This window comes from Danio rerio, chromosome 19 (assembly GCF_049306965.1).
Source record: "Danio rerio strain Tuebingen ecotype United States chromosome 19, GRCz12tu, whole genome shotgun sequence".
Taxonomy (NCBI): Eukaryota; Metazoa; Chordata; class Actinopteri; order Cypriniformes; family Danionidae; genus Danio; species Danio rerio.
In genome coordinates, this window is record NC_133194.1 from 41,457,335 (window position 1) to 41,481,629 (window position 24,295).

At 33.0% G+C, this 24,295-nt stretch overlaps 1 protein-coding gene across 50 annotated transcripts in view; it reads right to left on the reverse strand.

The window, feature by feature from the left end:
- adgrb2 (adhesion G protein-coupled receptor B2) overlaps positions 1-24,295 on the reverse strand; it is a 550,430-nt gene that overhangs the window by 121,235 nt on the left and 404,900 nt on the right. For all 50 annotated transcript variants that reach the window (XR_012395197.1, XR_012395196.1, XM_073931885.1 and 47 more), the window contains one exon: positions 15,529-15,658. Coding sequence is in view for 48 of the 50 variants with exons in the window: in XM_073931885.1 (XP_073787986.1) it covers positions 15,529-15,658 (130 nt within the window). In the remaining 2 variants the exon portion in view is untranslated. The remainder of the gene's footprint in view (positions 1-15,528; positions 15,659-24,295) is intronic.

The window sequence follows — 24,295 nt, forward strand, 5'->3', positions numbered from 1 at the left end:
TAACCATTTTTACATTTCTTTTATGTATACAATCATAGTAAAATTAGCTCGTAAGGTGCTAGTAATGCAACAAAAAGATTTAACATAAATCAATTTTCATGATTAGGTTTTAAAAAATGTAATTGAATATTAATCAAAATATTTATTCTGCCCAAAATGGCAAAATGACATTCACAGAAAAGTTAAATATATATATATATATATATATATATATATATATATATATATATATATATATATATATATATATATATATATATATATATATATATATATATATATATATATATATATATATATATATATATATATAAATTAATTGAAATACTTTGATTCGACTTAAATATTTCATTCATTTATTTTCTTTTCAGCTTAGTCCCTTTATTAATCAGGGGTCGCCACAGTGAAATGAACCGCCAACTTATCCAGCATAAGTTTTATGCAGCGGATACCCTTCCAGCTGCAACCCATCACTCCAAAACACCCACACACTCTTGCATTCACACTCATACACTACAGCCAATTTATCTTATTCACATATACACATATAGAGCATGTCTTTGAACTGTGGGGGACACCGGAGCACCTTGAAGAATCCCATGCCAACCAAGGAGAACATGCAAACTCCACACAGAAATGCCAACTGACCCAGCTAGGACTTGAACCAGCGACCTTCTTGCTGTAAGGTAATCATGCTACCCACTGCGCCACCATGATGACCCCATTTTATGTTATTTATATTATAAATATTTTGCAATATAAATTATTTAATAACATTGACTTTTTTTACTATAAAATCAAATTAAAGTTACAGTTTGGACTATAATAAAACCATGTAACGTTATGCTCTGCTACTGCTAGTTATTTTATTTTCAAGATCTGAGGTAAACTATCCGCTGGTGCTTTCAGAATGACTATAAATGTCAAGCAAGATGGTAATCATACTGATATTAGACATCAAAACTGAAGAGCCGTATTCTTTTATGTAGTCACATGACATGAAAATGGCATACCATGAGGCTTTGAGCTTCTAGCTAATGCAAAAAAAACAAAACAAAAAACTATAAATAAATAATTAAAAATGAAAAGAAGGATTGGCATGAAAAATAAACCTCTAACCTCAGTAAATAGTGCCGTTTGGCTGTCTGGAAAACACAGCAGGGGATAAACAGGATCAGTGGGTGATAGCAGCTATACTAAAGATGGCCTGTAATGACAGAAGCTTATGCCACTTTCCGGCCTCCACTCTCCTCTCGATTAAACATGGAGGTTAATCCATCCTAATATTTCTCTCTTGGCTGCTGGTATAACATTTTATCTTTCCCTTGTCCTCTGTATAGTCCTGTGGATGTGAACCGGAGATTTCATGATACTGCAATTATGTTTCACAGCATGAAACTCACTGAAGAACAACAAACTAAAATAGTACCTGGATACCCAATGGCTTTGAGTAAGTATTGCTGAAGATGTTCTCACGTGGCAAAAACTCATGGAAGTTTACAGAAATATATATAAAAAAAAATAATACATATAGTTTAAAATATTATTGTTGTTGTTATTATTATTATTATTAGTAGTAGTAGTAGTAAATATAACAGTAGCACAACAATAAAATTAATTAAATAAATAAATAAATAAAATATATTAAAGTAATAAATATGGCATCTATTTATTTTTTATTTGTTTATTTATTTTATATATTTAGTAATAGTAGTAAACATTGTATTAGTACAACAATAAATAAATAAAATATTGTTTTTATTTTATTTTATTTTGTTTTATTATGTTTATTTTCTTTTATTCTGTTTATTCTCTTTTCTTTTCTTTTAATATTTAATTTTATAACTGTTTATTTTTTATAATATAATTTAATCTAATATTTCATTTAATATTTAATTTAACTTTTTTATTTTATTTAAAAATGTATTTAATATTTTATTTTATTTTTATTTTATATTTCACTTAATATTTTATTTAATATATTTTTTATTTATTTATTTTTATTTTTTTTATACATTTAAATTTTTTTAGTTATTTTTATTTTATTTTTTATTTTTTGCATGGGTATGCATGGGGATGTTCAGCCAAAAATACATCAGGTCAAAAATATAGATTTTTCTTTTATGCCAAAATTTATTAGATTATTTAGTGAATCTCATGTTCCACATTTTGTAAATATTCTACATTAATTATCAAAATCAATTTTTAGTAATGCAATATCAATATTTAGATTGTTTTCAAGCCTCAGAAAAATATTGTCCTGTCCTTATAAAGTATACCAATAGTATACAGTATCAATGGACACTTGTGACAGATGTACACTGAATTTGTGATCCTTGGTCACATATTACTGATAGACTCATGCAGTTTTTTACTTAATTAAAGAAGATATATGTATTCAATTTTAAATAAAAAAATGCATGTCAGAAACACCGATTCTGAATTTTAATGACTGATTTAGAATTTTCTCTTTTGGTTTCTCCTTTAGAAACTGTGATACTGTAGTGCCAGTATACCGCACAACACAATCACAGACTAATGTCTAACATCACACATTTCACATCTTTGCAGGCCTCTGTGATCCACAAGTCACTCACACCGCAGGTCTCTCAACAAAATGCTAAAATACTCCTTTAACAAGTTCCTAAGACATTATAATTGAAATGCAGTTTCTATCTCGACTGACTCTGCTCTAGTTCTCAACTACAAAGCCCAAGAGCGGGCTTGATCTGTAACATCGAGAAGATACCAGAGTCTTGGGAAGGGCAGAGCTCCGAGCAACACAAGATGAATGTGTTTAGACCACTTGATAACTGTGAGAGAAGCTGCTGTACTTCACAGATTCAGAGTTTCACGGATTAAAAAAAAAGAGAGAGAGTGAATTAACTCTGTTCCAAAAGTGAGCTTTTTTTTCTTTCCCAAATAATGTTTAACAGTGCTTAGAATTTCCTTAAATATTTTTTTTCTTATGGAGAAAATCTCTTGTATAATGGTATTAGTAGTAGTATTTTTTATTATATGCATATTTATATATATTTTTAATAAAACAAGTTTAGATTTGTCCACCTGTTAGGTTTTAGAGACACCAAATGGGGAATAAGAATAGGATGTGTGTTTGGATATGACTCAGTTTTTGACCATACTTCATTATCATTGTTCATTTATTTATTTGCTGGAAAATTAGAAGTGAATTTAAAAAATAGTTTTGAAACAAATCTTCTTGACTAAATATATAGGCTAATGGATGTCTTCAGTGGAGTGAGTTTCCAACATTTCCTTATCCACAAAAGTAAAGGAGTGAAGTAAAAAGTAAAAGTAAAGAGGCTGAATGGAGGAGGTTCGTTCTTTATCCTCACACTGCAGATGGTCTGTTTAACTGTTTTCTCGCTAGTGAAGTGTTCAGTTTTTCCTCTTACAAAATCGGCCATGTACTCCTAAAGGGAATGTGAGATGAGACTGATTGGTTTAAAGCACGTTGCTCGAAACACACCAATAACTCAGCAAGAGAATAAGTAAAACCCTATTAGACCATGCGTCGGGGCGCAGACCATAATTTCATTCATTCATTTATTATCTTTTTGGCTTCGTCCCTTTATTAATCTGGGGTCGCCACAGCGAAAAAAGAACTGCCAACTTATCCAGCATATGTTTTAAGCAACCTGATCACCCAGAGGAAACACACACAAACACAGGCGGAACATGCAAACTCAACACAAAACAAACGGACCCAGCTGGGGCTCGAACCAGAGACTTTCCTGCTGTGATGCGATGCTACCCACTGCACCACTATGCTGCCCAGACCATATTTTTCTGTCCTAAAATAGCAAAGGTGGATTCAAACATGGCTTTAATGTTTTTGCAATATTGTTCAAGCTATTTTTTTTCAATATTTTGTTATACAATGATTTACCTAATTATCCTACCTTGCCTAATTAAACTAATTAACCTAGTTAAGCTTTTAAATTTTATTTTAAGCTGAATACTAGTATTTTGAAAAATGTCTAGTCAAATAAAATACTAAAAGAAATCACTTAGTAGAAATTTGTTATTAAAATGTTTATATTTTTTAATGCGTTCTTTCTGTTAAACAGAAATTAGGGGGAAAAATAAACAGGGGGCTTATTATTCAGGAGGAATTATGAGAGGGATTGATGAAGAAGGGAATGGTACAAAACAGTCTAAAAACCAGTCAGAGAGCTTTTGTGGACAGCCGGTTCCAAACTAAATGGGGTACTGAGTATTTTCAAAAAAAGAAGCATGACTGAGCAGATTTTGAGTATGTCTAGTGTGCATGCTATAGGTGTAAATGACACCTTATTAAACACGATAAAACGGTTTTGTCGAGAAAAAAAAAAAAAAAGTATTGTTTGTGAAAATGTTTTGCTTAAAAAACAAGGTGGTTGAGTTTGTTTTGGACAAGAGTAGAGGCTTTTTTTCTTCCTGAAACCCTTTTAAAATTGTTTGTGGTGATGCAAGAGGAACCAATTAATTTCTGCAGTTCTCCAGATGTAATTCTTGGAAATTGTTCGGACACAACATAAACGAACGTCCTCTCCCGGGCTGATTGGCTGATTGGTTTCTTAATTACTTCACTGAGAGAGGAAATGGGCATTTTCTGATTTTCAATTTTGTGATGCTTTTTGTGATGCTTAAAAACCACGGCTCTGTTCTTTAGTCTTATTCATTGTGACGAATGACTAAATGAGTTTGGCCTTTGTGTTTCCTTATATTTTTTTGTCCTGTAAAAGGCAGGTCATGTCACCCACCTGTGCTACAAAGTAAAACATCAATATACTACAACAAATAATTTGCTTATATGATATTATGAGGGTGCTATAAGTGAGGCACATATTTATAGTGTTCCAGAGTTAATCACAGGGGTTATTAAAAAAAATAACCTGCAATAAATGAAATCCGCAAAGTAGTCAGCTTTATTTTTAAAATTATTGTACAGTAGATTTTTTAAGGCTGTAAAACTTTCACTACATACTTTATACACTTTTCTCAGACAAGAATTTTTCCTACAGTCACTGATGCACAAAGCTAAAGCAGACTCCATTCTTATAATGGTCTTGTTGTGGACAGTTGGGCAACTCCTTTTGCATCTTTGTTAAAACTTATTGCTGCTGTCGTCCACATGTTATTTCCCTCCTTTTTTATGTAACGAACCGAAGATTTATTTATTCCGCAAAGGTGCCCTACAGGCATATAACTTCCACCTAAACTACTTTTATTAATCGATTTATTAGATTTTTTAAATATATACTAGAAATTACACATGCTTCAGTGTACCAGAGGGCATCAGATGGCACAAGAAGATGATGTACAAGAAGGATCATCAGATTTTATTTACATTTGAACAAAAACTTTAAGTCTGAATTTGCCAGGGGTCCGTTCTTCGTACCTCGCTGAAATGATCTAAGATGATTTGGCAGATCCTGGATCTTTTAATCTTGATAACTGATCTCTCGCTAATTTGGTTCTTCAAACAAGTTCGCGAATTAGATTAGAATGTCAGGACGAACTGATCTGAGATCGCTGCGTGTGTTGTGAAGGACAGATCTATCGATCCTCGAAATCATGATCAGCTATGCAACGATTGGCTGATGGCACAGCAGCGTAATGACATCATCTGATTAATATTCAATTATCCATGTGAGCAAAATTACATCAAATTAGCAGTAAACGGCTTGTTAAATATGACACGCAATAACCTTCCACATTTGTTGTGAGCTGCAGGCTTTACACTGTCATGTGTCAAGAGTATTCATCATGTATTTCAATGCAAATCAATGTATTTAGTTCTACATTTAGAAAAGATTTTCTTTATTATAGTACAGTTTTTTAATCGGTGTAAAGAATAACTGGTTGTTTCCAAAAGCATTTTGATATTGGTAAAGGTGTCTGCAACTTTTGTAAAGCATCAAATCACTGGCATATTAACTGTCAAAACATGTTTATGACTGCTGAAATGTGTTATTGCTTTAAAAAAAGTCACATATTGTGCATTTCTATTATACACAATTTGTACTAAAGCGATCTAAAAAGTTCATATCAAAAAGTTTTCTCTTTGCACCACCACGTGGCAGTCTTTGTATTTTCATTTCGAGGATGCAGCTTGCATACGTTTTATTAATATGTAAAACTTTATTTATTTTATTAATGACTATAACTTTATATATATAGTTAAAAACTACTATTTTCCCAAGTGTATATAACTTTTACTGTAAGAAAATATCTGTATTATCTTTGCTTGAACTGAGCCGATCTAATCCTGTTTATATGAATTGAACCTGCTCCCGATCAGGTTTGACCTAGCAGATCTGTTGCCATGACAACAACTCTCGGATCAGCTTTGAAGAACGAAACGATCCTGGATCGTGCCAAATCGTCAATATCCAAATCCAGCTAACTGAGTAATCCACGTACGAAGAACGGACCCCAGGAGTGTTAATAATTCCAGGCTTGACTAAATATTTTGATAAAACTACTGTGTTTGCAATTGTTGGCTCACAATGAGAGTGGAGTGGTTTTGTTAAATTTGAGCAAAAAATTTCGAATTTAAACAATACAGACCTTTTTTTTCCACAGCTTTTTGCTTACAATTAACAAGGGTGCAAATATTTGTGAAAGGCACTGTAGCTGCCCTTACATAAACTGCATGAGATAACAGAGCCACAGAGCTAAATAATTAGAAATAGCCAAATATTTAATATGGTGTCAGGGTGATGGAAAAAATTGAGAAGTTAAATGTTTAAGCTGCTCTGGCTCAGCGCTCTAACAGTGCTCATCAATGTCAAAATGACTGAGATACAGATTTTACTGTTGACAGATTCCAAACATGATTTCCAGCACTTGAGTTTTTTTATTGTAAAAGGGTGTGAGGTAAGAAATAAGCAGCTTAATTATTAATATCTGACAACTGCTTTACGAAAGAAATATAAAATGACCAAACAGCAATATTTCTGAAAGCGACTCGACTTGAACTCTCCTTTGAATTCAAACTGCTGTATAAACTATATTGACTTGATTCACCAAAAATTACTTGTTTAAGTTTCCTTTAATTTTCTTTATAAGAGAAACGACGATAAATTTTCCCCTCCAGTGTTCAAGACAGGGTTACGACCTTGCATATTTCTACAATCAGATTTGTGCAATTACAAAGACTCCCAATAAGCGTATATGAAAACTGAGCCGTAATTAACAGAGGGCCTATTTTCTTCTCTTAACACATTTCAGAACTGAATAAAATCATTTGTTCAAAATATTAAGCTTAAGGCAATGCATCCAAGGATTGCAATTGGACATATGCAATACAAAATAACGGTTTGCAGATTTTTCTGTAATAGATCCTGAATTGCTTTGTTTAGATTTTAGTAACTATAACTGTGACCTATTTATTCAGTCTGTGGTCTCATTTTATGTGTAACACTACAAAGATGCCAAATAAATGCATGTGTATCAGTATATTAAATCGGTGAAACTGCTAACATTTCAATTCACAATATTATGATGTGAGTTTTACTGGAAGAAAACTCATTCATAAACTAGATTAATAAACAATGCTTACTTGTGTATATATATATATATATATATATATATATATATATATATATATATATATATATATATATATATATATATATATATTTATATATATGTATATATATATGATAACTCTTTTTTTTAAAGTGGACCCTTTGCAATTTTAAGATGCTGGAGAACATTAAACACACTGATGGAGATGTGATGACCCGCGCACAGCCAAGCTAATGAACGAAGACTGTTTGCTAATAGCATCGGTTACTCTGCACTTTCAAATGTCACCGGGCATTCACACAAAAGCCAATAGCAAGGCAATGACGTCATTATGAGGGACAACAATTGATTTATGTCGATTAGCAAGCATTGACCTACAGCTTTAGGCCTGGGTGACACAGATATGAGCCATCAATTGTTATTTCATTCCTGCCTGTCATTCTTTTAATATCTTAGGAAGCAACTTGATCAGAAAAGGCACAGCATATTTTAAGAATAGTGAAAGCCATACAGACCAATATTAAAATACTGTGAAACCCTTGGTATATTAAAGTGTAATACCTACAGCTATACTATTTAAGTCAAAAGCAAAAACATATTTCAAAAAGAATTTGGTAAAATAATGTAAAATGATAACCACACAGTAATAAATGATTAGATATACTTTATAAAGGGAGTAAACATGTTGCCTTAAAATCGACAAGATGAGTTATCTTTAAAATATGTTAGTCAATTTTTCATTTTAACTTGGAACTGTTAAGTTTAATTAATTGTTGTTATTTTTTTTTTTTATTAATTTTGCAGATTGTTCATTTACTTAATAATTTTAAGGTGTTAGATTTACACACATTTTTAAGTAAAGTCAATTAATCACTTTAAAAGTAACACGCTTACTGACTTTTTAAAAGCAACTAATCGCTTGTTTTGTACAGTATACTGAACATTTTACAAAAGTCAATGACTTAAAAGGGTTGCACAGCTCTTTTAGAATAGTTATGAGATTTCTATGAGGGTATGTACAAGAGCGACACCATTTAGAATCTGTTCGCCTTGCTTACCAACATACAGACAACTATATAAAGCCAAGACTGCTGCAGTGCGGCACATCCGGAGCGCAATCCCCTTTAGACTTATTAAAAAAAAGGGCTAACCAAAAAAAAAAACTGATTATTTATCAATTATTCATCAAGGCAGTACTGTGGCTCAGTTGTTAGCACTGTCGCCTCATAGCAAGAAGGATGCTGGTTCGAGTTCCGGCTGGGACAGTTGGCATTTATGTGTGGACTATGAATGTTCTTCCCATGTTCGTGTGGGTTTCCTCTGGGTGCTCTGGTTCCCCCACAGTCCAAAAACATGCGCTATAGGTGAATTGGATGAACTAGATTAGCTGTAGTGTTTAAGTGGGTGTGAATACAAAAGTGTATGGGTGTTTCCTGGTTCTAGGTTGTGGCTGGAAGGGTATTCGCTGCGTAAAACATATGCCGGAATAGTTGGCAGTTCATTCTGCTGTGGTGACCCCTGATAAATAAAGGGCTAAGCTGAAGGATAATGAATTAATGAATGAAATATTTATCATCAAGTAATCAAACTGTATGACTTTGTTTCTAGAATGTATTTTGGAGAATACAGGTAACCAAACTAAGTTGGTGACATTTGGCTTCCGACATAAACAGTTTAAGTAGTAAAGTTTCTTTACTAAACGTGAATTTTGTTTGATCTATCACCCAAAAATGAAAAGATCTCATACTTTACTCTCCCTCATGTTGTTTTAAACCTTTATGAATTGCTTTCTTCTGTTGAACACTAAATAAGATGTTTTGAAGAATGCTACCCATCAATTTTCATAGTAGGAAAAAATGTACTATGGAAATCAATGGGTACCAACATTTTTCAAAATGTCTTCTTTTGTGTTAAATAGATGAAAGAAACTCAAATAGATTTTGAACAAGTGATGGATGAGTAAAGGAGGGCAGAATTTTCGTTGTTGGGTGAACACTGTACGTGACAGTATGCGACTGCTGATACAAAAACTGCTAGTCCAACACCCACTATATAGTGACCCAATAACTGCAGCGCCGCCGTGCCCTTGAGCAAGACACTTTACAGGGACAGGATTTTACTGGATTCCATGTCAGTTTCAGTAAGGATCAGGGAAAACAGCTGTTAAACAAAACAATAACTAAAATGCTGAAATGCCACAGTAGAATTTCCTCAGAATTAACACTAGTTTATTTCAATCAGTGGTTATTTTTCAAAACAAAGCGAACATTTAAACCTATTATAACACAAAATATACCAAGTTTTCTCTTTAGATTTCTTTCACTTTCAAGTCTCTTTTGAAGGAGGCATGTATCTGATACTATTCTTCTAAAATTACTTATTGTAAATTTAAAGGGATAGTTCAACCATCATCTGTCATCATTTTCTCACACTTCACTTGTTCCAAACCTGACTGTATTTCTCTTGTTATAAGAAGATGGATGTCAATGGTTATAGATGGTTTTGGCTTTCTTCAAAATATCATCTTTAGTAAAATAAAGAACAATGTGTAAAAATACATAATAAAGAAACTTATACAAGTATTTAGGGGAATTTGAGGGTGAGTATTTAGTAAATGTATTTTTTGGCAAACTATGCCTTTAATTTGCAGCTCTTTGAACCATAATAGACACATTTCTAATATAGATGTAGATTCTGCTGGAACAGACTTCCATAATACTGTAAGTGCATACAGTAAATACAATTAATTTTTTATTTATTTTTAATCTTCTGTAATTTTTATGTGTCTTTTTATGTTTATACTCACAACATCAACAATATTTTCCTGTTTTTTATGATAAGAAAAAACTTTTTCTTTAAAAAATATTTCACAAAAGATGTTTAGCAGAGCAAGGGAATTTTCACAGTATGTCTGATAATATTTTTTTCTTCTGGAGAAAGTCTTATTTGTTTTATTCCAGCTATAATAAAAGCAGTTTTAATTTTTTAAACACCATTTTAAGGTCAATATTATTATTGTTTTGTTTCGTTAGTCTACAGAACAAACTACTGTTACAATAACTTGCCTAATTACCCTAACCTGCCTAGCTAACCTAATTAACCTAGTTCAGCCTTCACTTTAAGTTGTATAGAAGTGTCTTGAAAAATAACCGATAAAATATTCTTTACTGTCATCATGGCAAAGTTAACAGAAATCAGTTATTAGAAATGAGTTATTAAATCTATTATGTTTAGAAATGTGTTAAATTCTTAGAAAAATCTTCTCTGCATTAAACAGAAATTGGGGACAAAAATAAACAGGGGGATTAATAATTTTGACTTCAACTGTATATATATATATATATATATATATATATATATATATATATATATATTGGAGTGGCTATTTGCATTTAGTGTAAATAGCCCACCTTGTTGACAGAAGCTATTTACACTTTGCCGAAGTTTGCCCGAACCAAGCTCAAAACTGTCGCAAAGTGCCTCAACCAATGTCAAATGCTGGTCAAATCAAGGCGCAAATATTTGAATTTTGCACAAGCAGAATCAAGGGATTGATCAGATGTTGGGTGCAGTGAAGTTAATCAAAAGAATGCGTTAACCTACTATTTTTTTGGTCAGTACTGTTTTGAACTTTACTGCACTTTTATAGTTCCGTGATATGTTTAACAGCCATAGATGTTACAAGTGGTACTGTGTTTATTCGGTTATTTTTACATCATGTAGAATGCCATGTGTTTATGCTTTGTATCATTATGCTAATAATAGGGATCACAAGATTCATGATTTGCATTACTGAATTGGCATACCGCTGCGATATACCATTGAAAAAGCTATTTACATAACAAAACTTGTTCTACCTGTATTACTTACGAATACACAATATTGAATATGCAACGTAAGGCTGATTTCGCAACGTATAGCTGATTGAAGTGCTTTTCTAATCTCCACTGCTGCCGTATGCTTCCTTATCAAATTTTTGGGTATGTGACCCTCTGATTTCTAAACGAAATTAACTTAATATTATAAGTTTGATTGATTACATGCTGCATCCTTATTACTTTTTTCCTTTCTTTCTCTGGTGAAAAAAAAACAGCATATGCTGGTGAGGGAGGTGTTGATGCAGGTTTGCTGTTCTCAATGTAGCTTATTTGCTGATCCTGACTCCTGTGCATTGAGACCAGCATCTAAACATACCTTACCAGCACATGCTCTTTTTTACATCCTTCAATCAATGTGCACAAATATGGCTTAAGGTTGGAGTTTTGAGATTTACATTTTTATTGAGTGTCTCTAAATTTCAGCACTTGTACACATCTTGTAATTCCACTGTTTGGTTTGTTTGACAGACATGATAAATAGCAGTGGTGGTGCATAATATCAGCACTGTAACTGGTCAGATCATCTGTCAATCAAACTCCCTACAAATGATACATTCTGCTATGCTCAATTAAATCAATTCCCAATAGATAAGAACTGCTCTTGATATCCTTCACCAACCAAGCAAATGCAATATCTGACTTTAAAATGCACTCTCTTCCAGTTCTCCCTCTTTTTATTTCAGCATTCCTTTTAGCACTGCAATTTTTAGATCTGGCATTGCGTCCACCTTGTCTCCCTGTACCCAAAGCGCAATGCCCCAGCCTGTACAGTACTGTGCCTTATGGCCAGCACTGCTCTCTCTTCCCTCGTGTGTGTGTGTGTGTGTGTGTGTGTAGTGTCAGTGGTTCTTCAGCCAGCAGTGTGTGGTCCAGCTCCTGTGTGACTCTTACTGGCCTCTGGCTTTACGCTCTACGCCCCACATTGGCCATTCCTCAGGGCTGTTCTCCATCTCCCAGCATCCCTTTCGCCTGCCATGCATATCAATCACTTTAATGGGGGTGCTTTCAGATGAAAAAAAACACTCAGCTAAACTAAAGTGGGTCAGTATCCTTTCACTGATGCTGATGGGAGGGGAGGACGGAAAAGCGAAAACGATCTAGAGAGAGATAAATACGCAGATAGAGGTATATTGAGGGAAAGATGGTCTGAAAACAGAGCAGCTGGTGGGCCTGGAGTGGCCTCTCACTTCCATTAAGTGAAAACAGGGCACAGAGTCAATATAACAAGCGGCTGAATGAGTCATTAACCTGGAAAGCTAAAAAGCCACATCACAGATGTCTAGCTCAGTGTCTAGTCCTTTTAGAGTTGACACATATCCACTCACCACAGAATCAAAACATTAGCGGTACTCAAATAAATAACATGAACATTATAAACAAAAGCTAACGCACTTAATTTGTTTACTGCTATTTGTGTTTCTGCACGCCAACACAACTATTATATAAAAAAAGATTTGATATTAAAATCATTCCTAGTGTTTTTGACCATTTGAACAACATTTTTTGGCTTCTAGAATATATTATGAACATCTGAATATGATAAATAAAGACTATTTATACACATATATACAGTACAAGAAGATCAAATCCACTCTCAGAGCTTGGATAGTCATATAGTAACATTGATTTGATTGCTTAAATTTGCATAAGCAATGGATTCATTGCTTGTTTCTCCAAATCCTCCACGTAGAGATTTTCTATTCTTACTAGGATAAAGAACAGCACCAAGAAATAATGAAATAAAAGAGAATAAGAATTGCCAGAAAATCCCATCAATGGTGGGAAAGAGTTTACTGTACAGTGATTTTCAGAGCAGCTTTACAGAAAATGACCTAAAGATATTTCTCTTCGTTGCTGCATTGAGGGCACCATAGCGTCCAGGGTCTTCCGGTAGTAAGCTTAGAACTTCCATTTACAGTGTTTAAAACTAGTAAATCTTCATCCGAAAATGATTGACAATACCATTTTGAGTGGCTTATGGAGTTTTCCCACAACTTTGATTTTGAAAGACGTGTGTTAAAGCCGTTATACTACTGTCAGATGTGGTTCAAGCGCGAGAGAGAAACGTTCACCTAATTCAGTGTCTGCCTTCAGATAAGATGCTACAATATAGCGTCAGTGTTCCTGACCTGTCGGCTATACTGTACTCAGCAGCTCTTCAATGCACACACACACACAATAGATCACTGCATTATAGGGAAAGCCTTATTACTGGCATGAAACTTAACAGGTATGTAACGTAAGCCCATGCAGTTTCCAAAAAAAATAAAATAAAATAAAAGTACGTTACTGTACTTTTTTTTTTTAGTATTACCCTGAAATACTCCCTTTTTATTTTTTCCCCGATTTCTGTTTAACAGAGAGCAGATTTTTTTTCAACACATTTCTAAACACATTAGTATTAATAACCCATTTCTAATAACCGATTTATTTTATCTTTGCCATGATGACAGTAAATAATATTTTACTAGATGTGTTTTCAAGACACTTCTATACAGCTTAAAGTGACATTTAAGGGCTTAACTAGGTTAAGGTAAAAAAAAAAAATTAAAATATAAATATATATATATATATAGCTTGTAAGGGCTACTAATTTTGTCCGTAAAATGGTGTTTAAAAAAATTAAATCTGCTTTATTCTAGCCGAAATAAAACAGATACGACTTTCTCCAGAAGAAAAAAAATATTATCAGACATACTGTAAAAATGATTTATTTTATCTTTGCCATGATGACAGTAAATAATATTTTACTAGATATGTTTTCAAGAGACTTCTATACAGCTTAAAGTGACATTTAAGGGCTTAACTAGGTTAAGGTAAAAAAAATAAAAATAAATAAATAAAATAAAAAAAAAAAAAAAAAAAAAAWTATATATATATATATATATATATATATATATATATATATATATATATATTATCAGACATACTGTGAAAATTTCCTTGCTCTGTTAAACATTATTTGGAAAATATTTTAAAAAGAAAAGAAAAAAGGGGGGCTAATAATTCTGACTTCAGCTATATATATATATATATATATATATATATATATATATATATATATATATATATATATATATATATATATTCTTGTCATAAAAATAATGAAAATATTGTTGATGTCGTGAGTATAAACATATAAAGACACATAAAAATTAAAGAGAATAAAAATAAATAAAAAATAAATTGTATTTACTGTATGTACTTACAATTGTATGGAAGTCTGTTCCAGCAGAATCTACATCAGAGTTAGACTTATGTCTATTATGGATCAGAGAGCGCCAAATTAAAGGTATAGTAAAAAAAAAAGCAGGGCTATTATTTCTGACTTTAACTGTAAATCATCCTAATGCAACACAGCCATTTGGTGTTCATAACATTCCTCATAATTAATTTAGGGAGCAAAAAAAGTTTTAAAGAGCAGTATATATTTGAAACATTATAACTTTTACTATCATTTTCCATCAAAAAAGTAACAAAAAACAAAACAAATCCATTTATTAATTTACAATAAATTATAGCCATATATACTAAAGTTTTAAACAATTGCATATTTCTTTTTTATCATAATTTATCAAAATTTTCAACACTTCCCCTGATCCCTCGCACATTTATAACCACAGCTTTAGTTAGATTAATCTTCATAACCGCAGAAAAACAACAGCACCTCAACACATCAGTGCTTTTAAACTACACCTGGGAGAAATCCCAAGCTAGACAAACCCTGACGCATTATGCATACCATGATATATGAAACACCTGCTCCACCATCTGCTTTCATATGAAGCCTGCACACTATGGAGGCAAGATCACATCAAATGTCACGCCAACAGTGTTGACGGTCACAATGTTACGCCCTTACCTCTAAAAGATCTTTAACAACAAAACAATTAGCCAACAACACGCTGCTTCTGATCTTTCTTTAGCCGTAGCATGTAGCATATGTGGAACAGATGGGATACTGACCTTCTCAACAGTAACCAAACAACAATATCCTCAAAGTATGGAAGCATTTATAGTATATAGTGTGACTGCATACATTTTGAGCAGCTAGGCCTCATCCATCAAGGGGAGAAGAAGTGTGGTGTCAAAAGATAAAGATAGCACTCACCGGTTCTTTAGCTTTCTGCGCTAACACTGCAAAGGTGGACAGCTTGCTGCACAGACATTTGGTGTGGGAGACTGCCGGCGATGGGAGCGTTTGGCAGCTCTCTGCGTCCCAGTTTTCTTCGCCAGCCTCTCTGTTGATAGGGTATAGTGACAAACACACACAAACACACACAAAGTGAATGAATGAACTGGGTCATTCCATAAGAGACAGCAGGAGAGAGTGACCGTATGGTGAATAGTATTGAAAACTTGTCAATGACAAACCCACTCCAAAAGCTCTCAGACAACCACAACTGTCCTCAAACGCACTGGTTCTGCTCTTATAATGGGTCATCCTGTCTGTTCATGAACTGTTTGGAAATATCTGCTTGTCATACACACAATTTTAGGGCCTCGTCATTGTTGTACATACTTTCCATTGTGATTTCAGTTAAAGTGTACTTAAAAGTCCTCAAAATGTCTAGCAAACGCACTTTGCACTCCAATTCCCATTGGTTACCCTTTATATTTTATTTTGCAAGCACTTGAATTGTAATCATTTGATTGTTAAGAGTAACTTTCATTCACCATCATTTTGTCAATAGGAATACATATAGTATTTATACATGCCATTCAGTGCATACAAAATGTTTGACATCAACACTATTTTCTAATTTAAATTTTTATATAATGTTGTTAAACTGAATAAGTTTTATGGTTTCAATAGATTGGACAACCTTAATTGGATGTAATTTCAAATAATACAATATATTTGAAAAAAAAAGTATTAAAAATGAAAGAAAAAAAGACACTTTCTGTAATTTCCACCAATCAACAAGTAGTTTTTAATCATTTAAATTACAATACAATTTAGCATTAACAGTTGTAAATGTTTTATTTTTTTATTTTACAAAATCTATCTGTCAAGCTGAATCACAATGTAACATTATTTCAATAATTTTTAATATATTGTAAATACATATTGTTGCCTTAAATCTGTTAGTTGAATCAAATGAACTTTTCTAGTCATCTCAACATTAATCAAACTAACTAAAGATATGAAAGTAAACTTTGTATGAAACTTTTGGTTGAAACCTGATTACCTTATTAAAATAAGTTAAAGCAACATCATATAAGTGTACATAAGTGTATATAAGTGTGTGAATGTGTATATATATATATTTATACAGCTGAAGTCAGAATTATTAGCTCCTCTTTGTTTTTGTTTTTTTGTTGTTGTTTTTTTTGTTTTGTTTTTTCTAAAGTGTTGAAATCACAATTATTAAACCCCCTTTGAATTTTTTTTCTTTTTTAAATATTTCCCAAATTATGTTTAACAGAGCAAGGAAATTTTCACAGTATGTTTGATAATATTTTTTCTTCTGGAGAAAGTCTTATTTGTTTTATTTTAGCTAGAATAAAAGCAGTTTTTTAATTTTTTTAACACTATTTTAAGGATAAAATTATTACCCCCTTTAAGCTATTAAGACAAACCATCGCTATACAATAACTTCCCTAATTATCCTAACCTGCCTAGTAAACTTAATTAACCTAGTTAAGTCTTTAAATGTCACTTTAAGCTGCATAGAAGTGTCTTGAAAAAAATATGTCGTGATCACCTATGCAGATCGCTGGGGAACTACAGTTCTACCACTACCATGATGCTTAGTGCCAATCAGCCAATCAACACCTGCTGATACACTGATACATACGCACAGGTTAAGATCCCTCTGACTGATTACGAGCACTATATACACAGCACCCACATACTTCTTTGCTTTTTATATCCCCAACACTGTTATCCAGTGTTCTACAGTAGCACACACACATTGACTTTTTGTCAGTAATTGAATTAAATAAAAAAAATATTATTGTTATATTTTTTTAAATTATTTTTATGTTTAAATATTTATTTCTCCTTTTATTTTAACAGGATACTTGTCGATTCATAATTCATCAAAGTCAAAGTCAGCTTTATTGTCAATTTAACCACATGTACAGGATAAACAGAGAATGGAAATTGCGTAACTTTCAGACCCCAGGTGCCTAACATATAATGTCATATAATATTAATACAAAAAGTAGAATTTTTAAGATGAAATTACAATAAATACAATTACACATTTACTATAATCTAAAAATATGAGTTAAAACAACACTTGTAAACAGTAAACAGTAAACTTGTAAACAATACAATGAAAACCAGAGTTGTGCAGATGCAAAACAGTATATAGTGAAAAAAGTACAGTGTTGCTGTTTTATATAATTTTGGTAAATGTTACACCGGATTTCAATGGAGCATTTGTGCATGTACTGTGTCAATGTGATGATCTGAACATCAGAATCCACCACATATGTATGACATTTATTTTTCCTGCATACACATAATAGGAATGTTAAATGTAAACTGTAAAGCTTCATGTTGATCCTCAGATTAAACTCACAGCTGAGGCCAGATGGTCGGACTAAGAAGAACTTCTAATTATGGATTCGGCAAACAGTGTACAGCAAAAAGCACAAATGATTAAATATGTGTAACATTCTGTTTCCTCAATGGAAAATCCAAGTTCAAAGCCTAATAAAGTCAACTAAAGCCAGTTAAATGAAGCTGTACAAAACCTGTCAAAAGTTGGATCATTATTCAGCAGTAAGAAATGAAAAAGGGCTGTTTTTGTCCATGAATCATTACCACTCTGCCCTTGAGCAAGACATTTAAATCATCATCAAATCGGAATTTCAGAAAAAAATGCACAATTTATCACCTAATGTTATTCCAAAAGGGGAAAACACTTATAAACAGCGTATACTGTCATTTTGGCTTTACAAAGTGCACAACGAATAATTTCATCTCGGTTTCCAAGTGATGATTTACCAAGAGCTCTTTCAGTTCACTGAGGTCTCTCTTTTGTATTTGAGCCCTTTGAAGAGTTTCAAAGACTGACTAAAGTGCATCCAAACAACCTTATTGGATAACCTATAAGAGGAACCTTTATGGTTGTACAAACCTATTCAACACATATGAGAAAGGACTTGCTAATATTTGACCTTAATAAAGTCATTTCTAAATTTAGCCACTGACTAAGCACTAAGAATAGGTGTATATTTTTACTCATCTATATTCTCAGTGGGTTTTTAGAGCAGCGGGCACATTATTCCAATAGACATCACTAGATACAGATTTATATTAGTCAATATAAACTTAACAGTGTTCTGGAAATAATATGTATAAATAATATTGACGTGGAATTGAACCAGATTTTAGTAAAAAGGAAAAAAAACCTTAATAATACAAACATAAAAATAAAACAAAACTAAAAAAATCTGAAAAATTGTGTAATATAAATATAAAAAAGTGTCTAATAGCAATGGAATGACACAAGAAGAAAGTACTGAACTACTGAAATGTATTTAGCACTTTATATAAAAGTTTTTTTTTGTTTTTTTGTTTTCGTGACGGAAGCTTAAGCCGCCTCTCGTATGGAGAATAAAGTTACATGCATTCGGTTTCTGTTTGTCTCGTATATGAAATCTGACATTTATTTTGTATTTTTTACTGGATTCAAGTAAGGTGACTAGCTGGGCCATTCTACAACTTTATTTTCCTTCTCTGAAAATCTTTGAGAGTTTCCTTGTCTGAGTTTTGGATCATTTTCTTGCTGAAAAGTCCACCTTGGTTTCATCTTCATCATACTGCTAATGTAGATGTTGGATTGAAGCAGTAAATATTAATTTACATTGACGAAGGGTGGATGGTTGCTGAAGAACTACTGAGAGATTTTAGCTGCTGTCTGGGCTTTCACTTCCTTTCTACAACTCCCTTTCTTCATGTGTTCATTTTTTTCCCTGTGTAAATTACACATGACTTAATTCATAAACTAATTAGTTTTGTTTTCTGTGCATATATGCAATTATTTGATTGTTATCAACATCCAGTGAAAATTTCAAGTCGACAGCAACTTTAGAAAAATGTTTTCTGAGAAAAAGTGTGACTTGTTGAATACTTATTTCCCCCATTGTATGTGATCAGGTCTACATTTTCTGGGAACTGTCAAATACATGGCTGATTCGACGTCTGCTTGCAGTTGTTTTTGTACACAAATCCATTAGGGTTGCTCATCATACGTAACATTTACATGTATTTCTCGAGTGCGTCTGTGAGAAGCCGGCTGGCTTGTCCTGCATTTACCAGCCTGCTATCGATAGACCCACAAACCCCTTCCTCAAACCCAACTGAAAGCAAATTAGAAAAAAAAACACACTATGGCCACAAGGTTTTACTACAATTTCATACTACTATTTCTTTAAGTATATATTTTATATGAGCCCAAGAGCATATTGAGTAGGTTTTAGCAGCTTATCAACTGTTTAGCAACAATTTAGCAGTTTCTTGAAGCATTTTGAAGATATTGCTACATTTATTAAAGATTTAGTATTTCTCTTTTTATTTATGTCTTTCCAGACATACTGGATGATGGTGAGATCACTCACTATCCTCCAGCTTAGTCTTTCATGTATCAGGCACGGTCACACCAGAACAAACCACTATTTATTCTGGCATATGTTTTATGTGGTGGATGCCCTTCCAGCACACACTCATACAATACGGCCCAATTTAGAGAAAATCCATGCGGTCATGGGAAGAACATGCAAACTCCACACAAAAACACCACCAGGTCGAAATGTCTCCTTGGACTCAAACCAGCGACCTTCTTGCTGTGAGGCAACAGTGCAAACCACTGGGCCACCATGCCTCCCATGGTGAGATCATTCATTAGTTTTCTTCCAGCTTAGTTATTTTATAAATCAGGGGTCGGCACAGCGGAATGAGCCGCCAACCCTTTGTTTTACACAGTGGATACCCTTCCAGCCGCAACTTAACAATGAGAAGCATCCATACACTCTCATTCACACACATACACAACGACCAATTTAGCTAATTCAATTCACCTATAATTCAGCAATTGCTGTTTGCATAGTAAGTAATCATGTTAATATTATCCATAGAAATAACGTCAGACCTTTTACTCTTAGCAAAAACTTCTCTATAATCCTTAGTAAACATTTGTTTCAACAGCTTTCATTAACAGCTTCTATGAGAAAACTTATAGCTGAAAAAAAAAAAAAAACTTTTACTGCTATTTACCTATACTTTGAGTGATCAGATACAATGTTTTGTGAATACAGACCCAGAACTCTGTGTGAAGAACAAGCTGCTCCTCTATTTACAAACAAACTATCATAGGATTATTAATTGCAAAATTAATGTTTGGGATTGTAAACTACTAACAAAATCACTGATAACTGATTAAAAGCATTTTTAACAGATGAAAATATTGTTCAAATAATTTTGGCCACATATATAAATGCTTTCTAAAGGCGAATTATGGATTTGGATTTTGCAAAGTGCATGTAAACAATAAAAGACAAATGCGATTATTTGTATGCAAGTACTTCAATTTCATAAGTCAAAGAAGCAGATGTATTAAATGCTTTCATTTTGAGTTTATAAGTCCACTCAGGCAGAAAAGATAAGATAAAATCCACAGTCACAGCATAATTACAAGAGTTGCTAAATTAAGACAGGAATTCCCGGGCTTAATTAAAAAGATAGTCTACATAAATAAATAGTCCTTTCCTGTAATTATTTATGACTGTTTTCATTACTATTCTGCGTTCCCTCAAGGTCAAGGCTGTTTAATCAATCGTTTTTAAGGCAAATTCACTAAACACTTGCGTCACTTTTGTGTGGAGTAATTTGTGTGCAAACCTAGCCACAATTTAATCTTTTTTTTCTTTCTTGTCAGTGCCAGCTTTTTATGTAAATGAGACTCGTTATGGATCAAGCTATATTCAAAAGTGTCTCTCGATTTGCCGGGGACAATTAACTCTGTATTATTGCCTGTGGAATGTTGTTTAAAATAGACATTTGTGTACATATTCAAGCCACCATGCAAGCAGTGATTCATCAAATGATGATCAAATGATGGAGAGGCACATTATAATCAGGCGTTTATCCAGACTCAGTGTAGGGCGCAGTTTCATTATTTCAAAATAATCCTTCACAGACTAGTATTTAAAATCCACAATGCTGCTCAATTTGGTCGCGCTTAATCCTGTACTTATTTATAAACACATTCTATATTTGAATTAGCTCACAAAAAAAATCAAGGTATTTATAACCTTATGGAAGAAAAAGAAAATCTACTCTGTGTATAAGGAACAGAGTTCGCTTTGTGTTCACTGCTTTATAAACTGACAATACAATTGCATATTTCAAATCAGCAACACAGTCGGACATTGTGTTTCTTAAGCTTGAATAGAGTTCAATATTCAAGGGTGAAGCAGCTAATTCATGTGTGAAAATTACTGATGAATTTTCTTGCATGTGAACCATTTGGGTTTAGCGTGGAAGACAAGTTTATAAAAATGAGTAAAATATATATCTAAAAATATGAAACTTTCATTCGCCAACTTATCCAGCATATGTTTTATGCATATGTTTTATGTTCCAGCTGCAATCCAATACTTGGAAACACCCACACACTATATCATACACATACAGCTCATTCGATTCACCTATAACGTTCATGTCTTTGGATTGTGGGGGACACCAGAGCATCAGAGGAAACCTACATGAACACAAGGAGAACATACAAACTCCACACAGAAATGCCAACTGGGCTCGAACCAGCGACCTTCTTGCTGTGTGTACCCATTGAGCCACCGTGACACTAAAAATATGAAACAATACATATAAATTGTTCAATGAGATATACCAGTGTTTTGGCTTTATATTTTACATGGCAATGATGAAGGTGTCATCTATTAGTGATTATTGGTTGCACTCTTACTCTCGTTTTTCCCTAAAATATGTACATTGTAAACAATTACAATGTGGTTACCTGCCTTTGCAACAAAACCGGTTAATCTTTAAATCTTCTTACATTTCTTTGTTCAGGCTGGTCCTCAAAGTATGCCCATCCTCTTCACCTCCTGCCCAACATTAGCATTGATTAGGGAGGTTCTTTTATATCCCAAGGCATGAATCTACTAAATATGCATGGTCTGTACACTTCTTGCATACTCCCTTTGTGATAAAAATGGTTTACATAATTTAAAAAATTGTATTCTTGGTTCAGAAAGAGTGAAAATAAGAATTTTTATGATTCATGAATTTAACATGATTTCGTTGTAAATATTTGTTGTAAATAAGAAATTTTTTTTTTCAAAAGTCTTATTCAGAAATATTTAGGATGTACTTTGGGTTTGTTTTTTTGACTTTTACTTATCTAAAACATTAACTACACATAATCTTTTTTTTTTTTATGCAAGCATATACATCCAACTTTGTTGCATATCTTTGTAGCCCAGTTTGTGCTGAATTAAATAAAAAATAATGATAGTCAAGGGTATGTTATGAGTACGCCCACATGGAATCTGCGTGCGCAGATATCCACAGATTTTTCACAGATTTCCGTAGATTTTTAGCCCATCATTAATTCTGTTTATTTACTTCAGTAAATGTGTGTAAATCTATATTTATCAGTTTTTAAATTAATTACAGTTATAATATTGACTAATATAAAAATGTTCATCTGATTTATGTACAATGCAGTTTGTACAGTAATATTTTCTGTCTTTTAGTAGAGTTATTATATGAGAGACTTGCTTTGTTTACCAAATAAAGTGGATCTAGTTGGATTTGCATTTGAAACATTAAATCAAAGTTTAAAAGATATTATTTTTTAATTCACATATTAAGGTTTAGTTATGATACTCGCAAAATAATTCTGCAGAAATCCGATTTCGTCCAAAATTCTCCACAGAAATAGCAAAAAACGTCTGCAGATTCCATCTGGCCCTAGTTATAAGTAAAAGAAATAAGCACAAATGTCTGAGCATCCAAAGGCCACAAAGGCCCCGAAATCCTCTTAGATGCCAGAGAGTTAAAGGGATAGTTCACCCCAAAATGAAATTTACTCACTATTTATTTACCCTCAAGTGGTTCGAAACTTTTTTGTTTTTTTTATTCTATTGAACAATACAGAATAGATCATGAAGAAAGCTGAAAACCTGCAACCATTGACAAAAACAAATACTATGGAAGACGATCATTACAGGTTTTTAGCTTTCTTCAGAATATCTTATTTTGTGTTAAACAGAAGACAAAAGTTTGGATCAAGTGAAGGGTGTGTAAGTGATGACAGAAATATTCATTTTAGGCTGAGTTATGCATTTACAGGGTGCATATTAGTACCTAAATACTTTATATCATCCCTTAAAGGTATACACTCACCAGCCATTTTATTAGGTACACCTGTCCAACTGCTCATTAATACAAATTTCTAATCAGCTAATCACATGGCATAAACGTAATGCATTTATGGATGTAGACATGGTCAAGACAATCTGCTGCAGCTCAAACTGAGCATGATGGAGAAGGAAAGGTGATTAAATTGACCTTGAACGTGGCATGGTTATTGGTACCAGACAGACTGGTCTGAGTAAAAACTGTTGATCTACAGGGAATGTCAAGCACAAGCAACTGTAGGGTTTACAGAGAATGGTCCAAAAAAAAGAAGAAAATATCCAGTGAGCCGCAATTCTATGGGCGCAAATGCTTTGTTCATGGTCAGAGGACAATGGCCAGACTGGTTTGAGCTGATAGAAAGGCAACAGTAACTCATATAACCACTCGTTACAACCGAGATATGCAGAAGAGCATCTCTGAACGAACAACACATCGAACCTTAAGGTGGATGGGCTACAACAGCAAAATACCACACCGA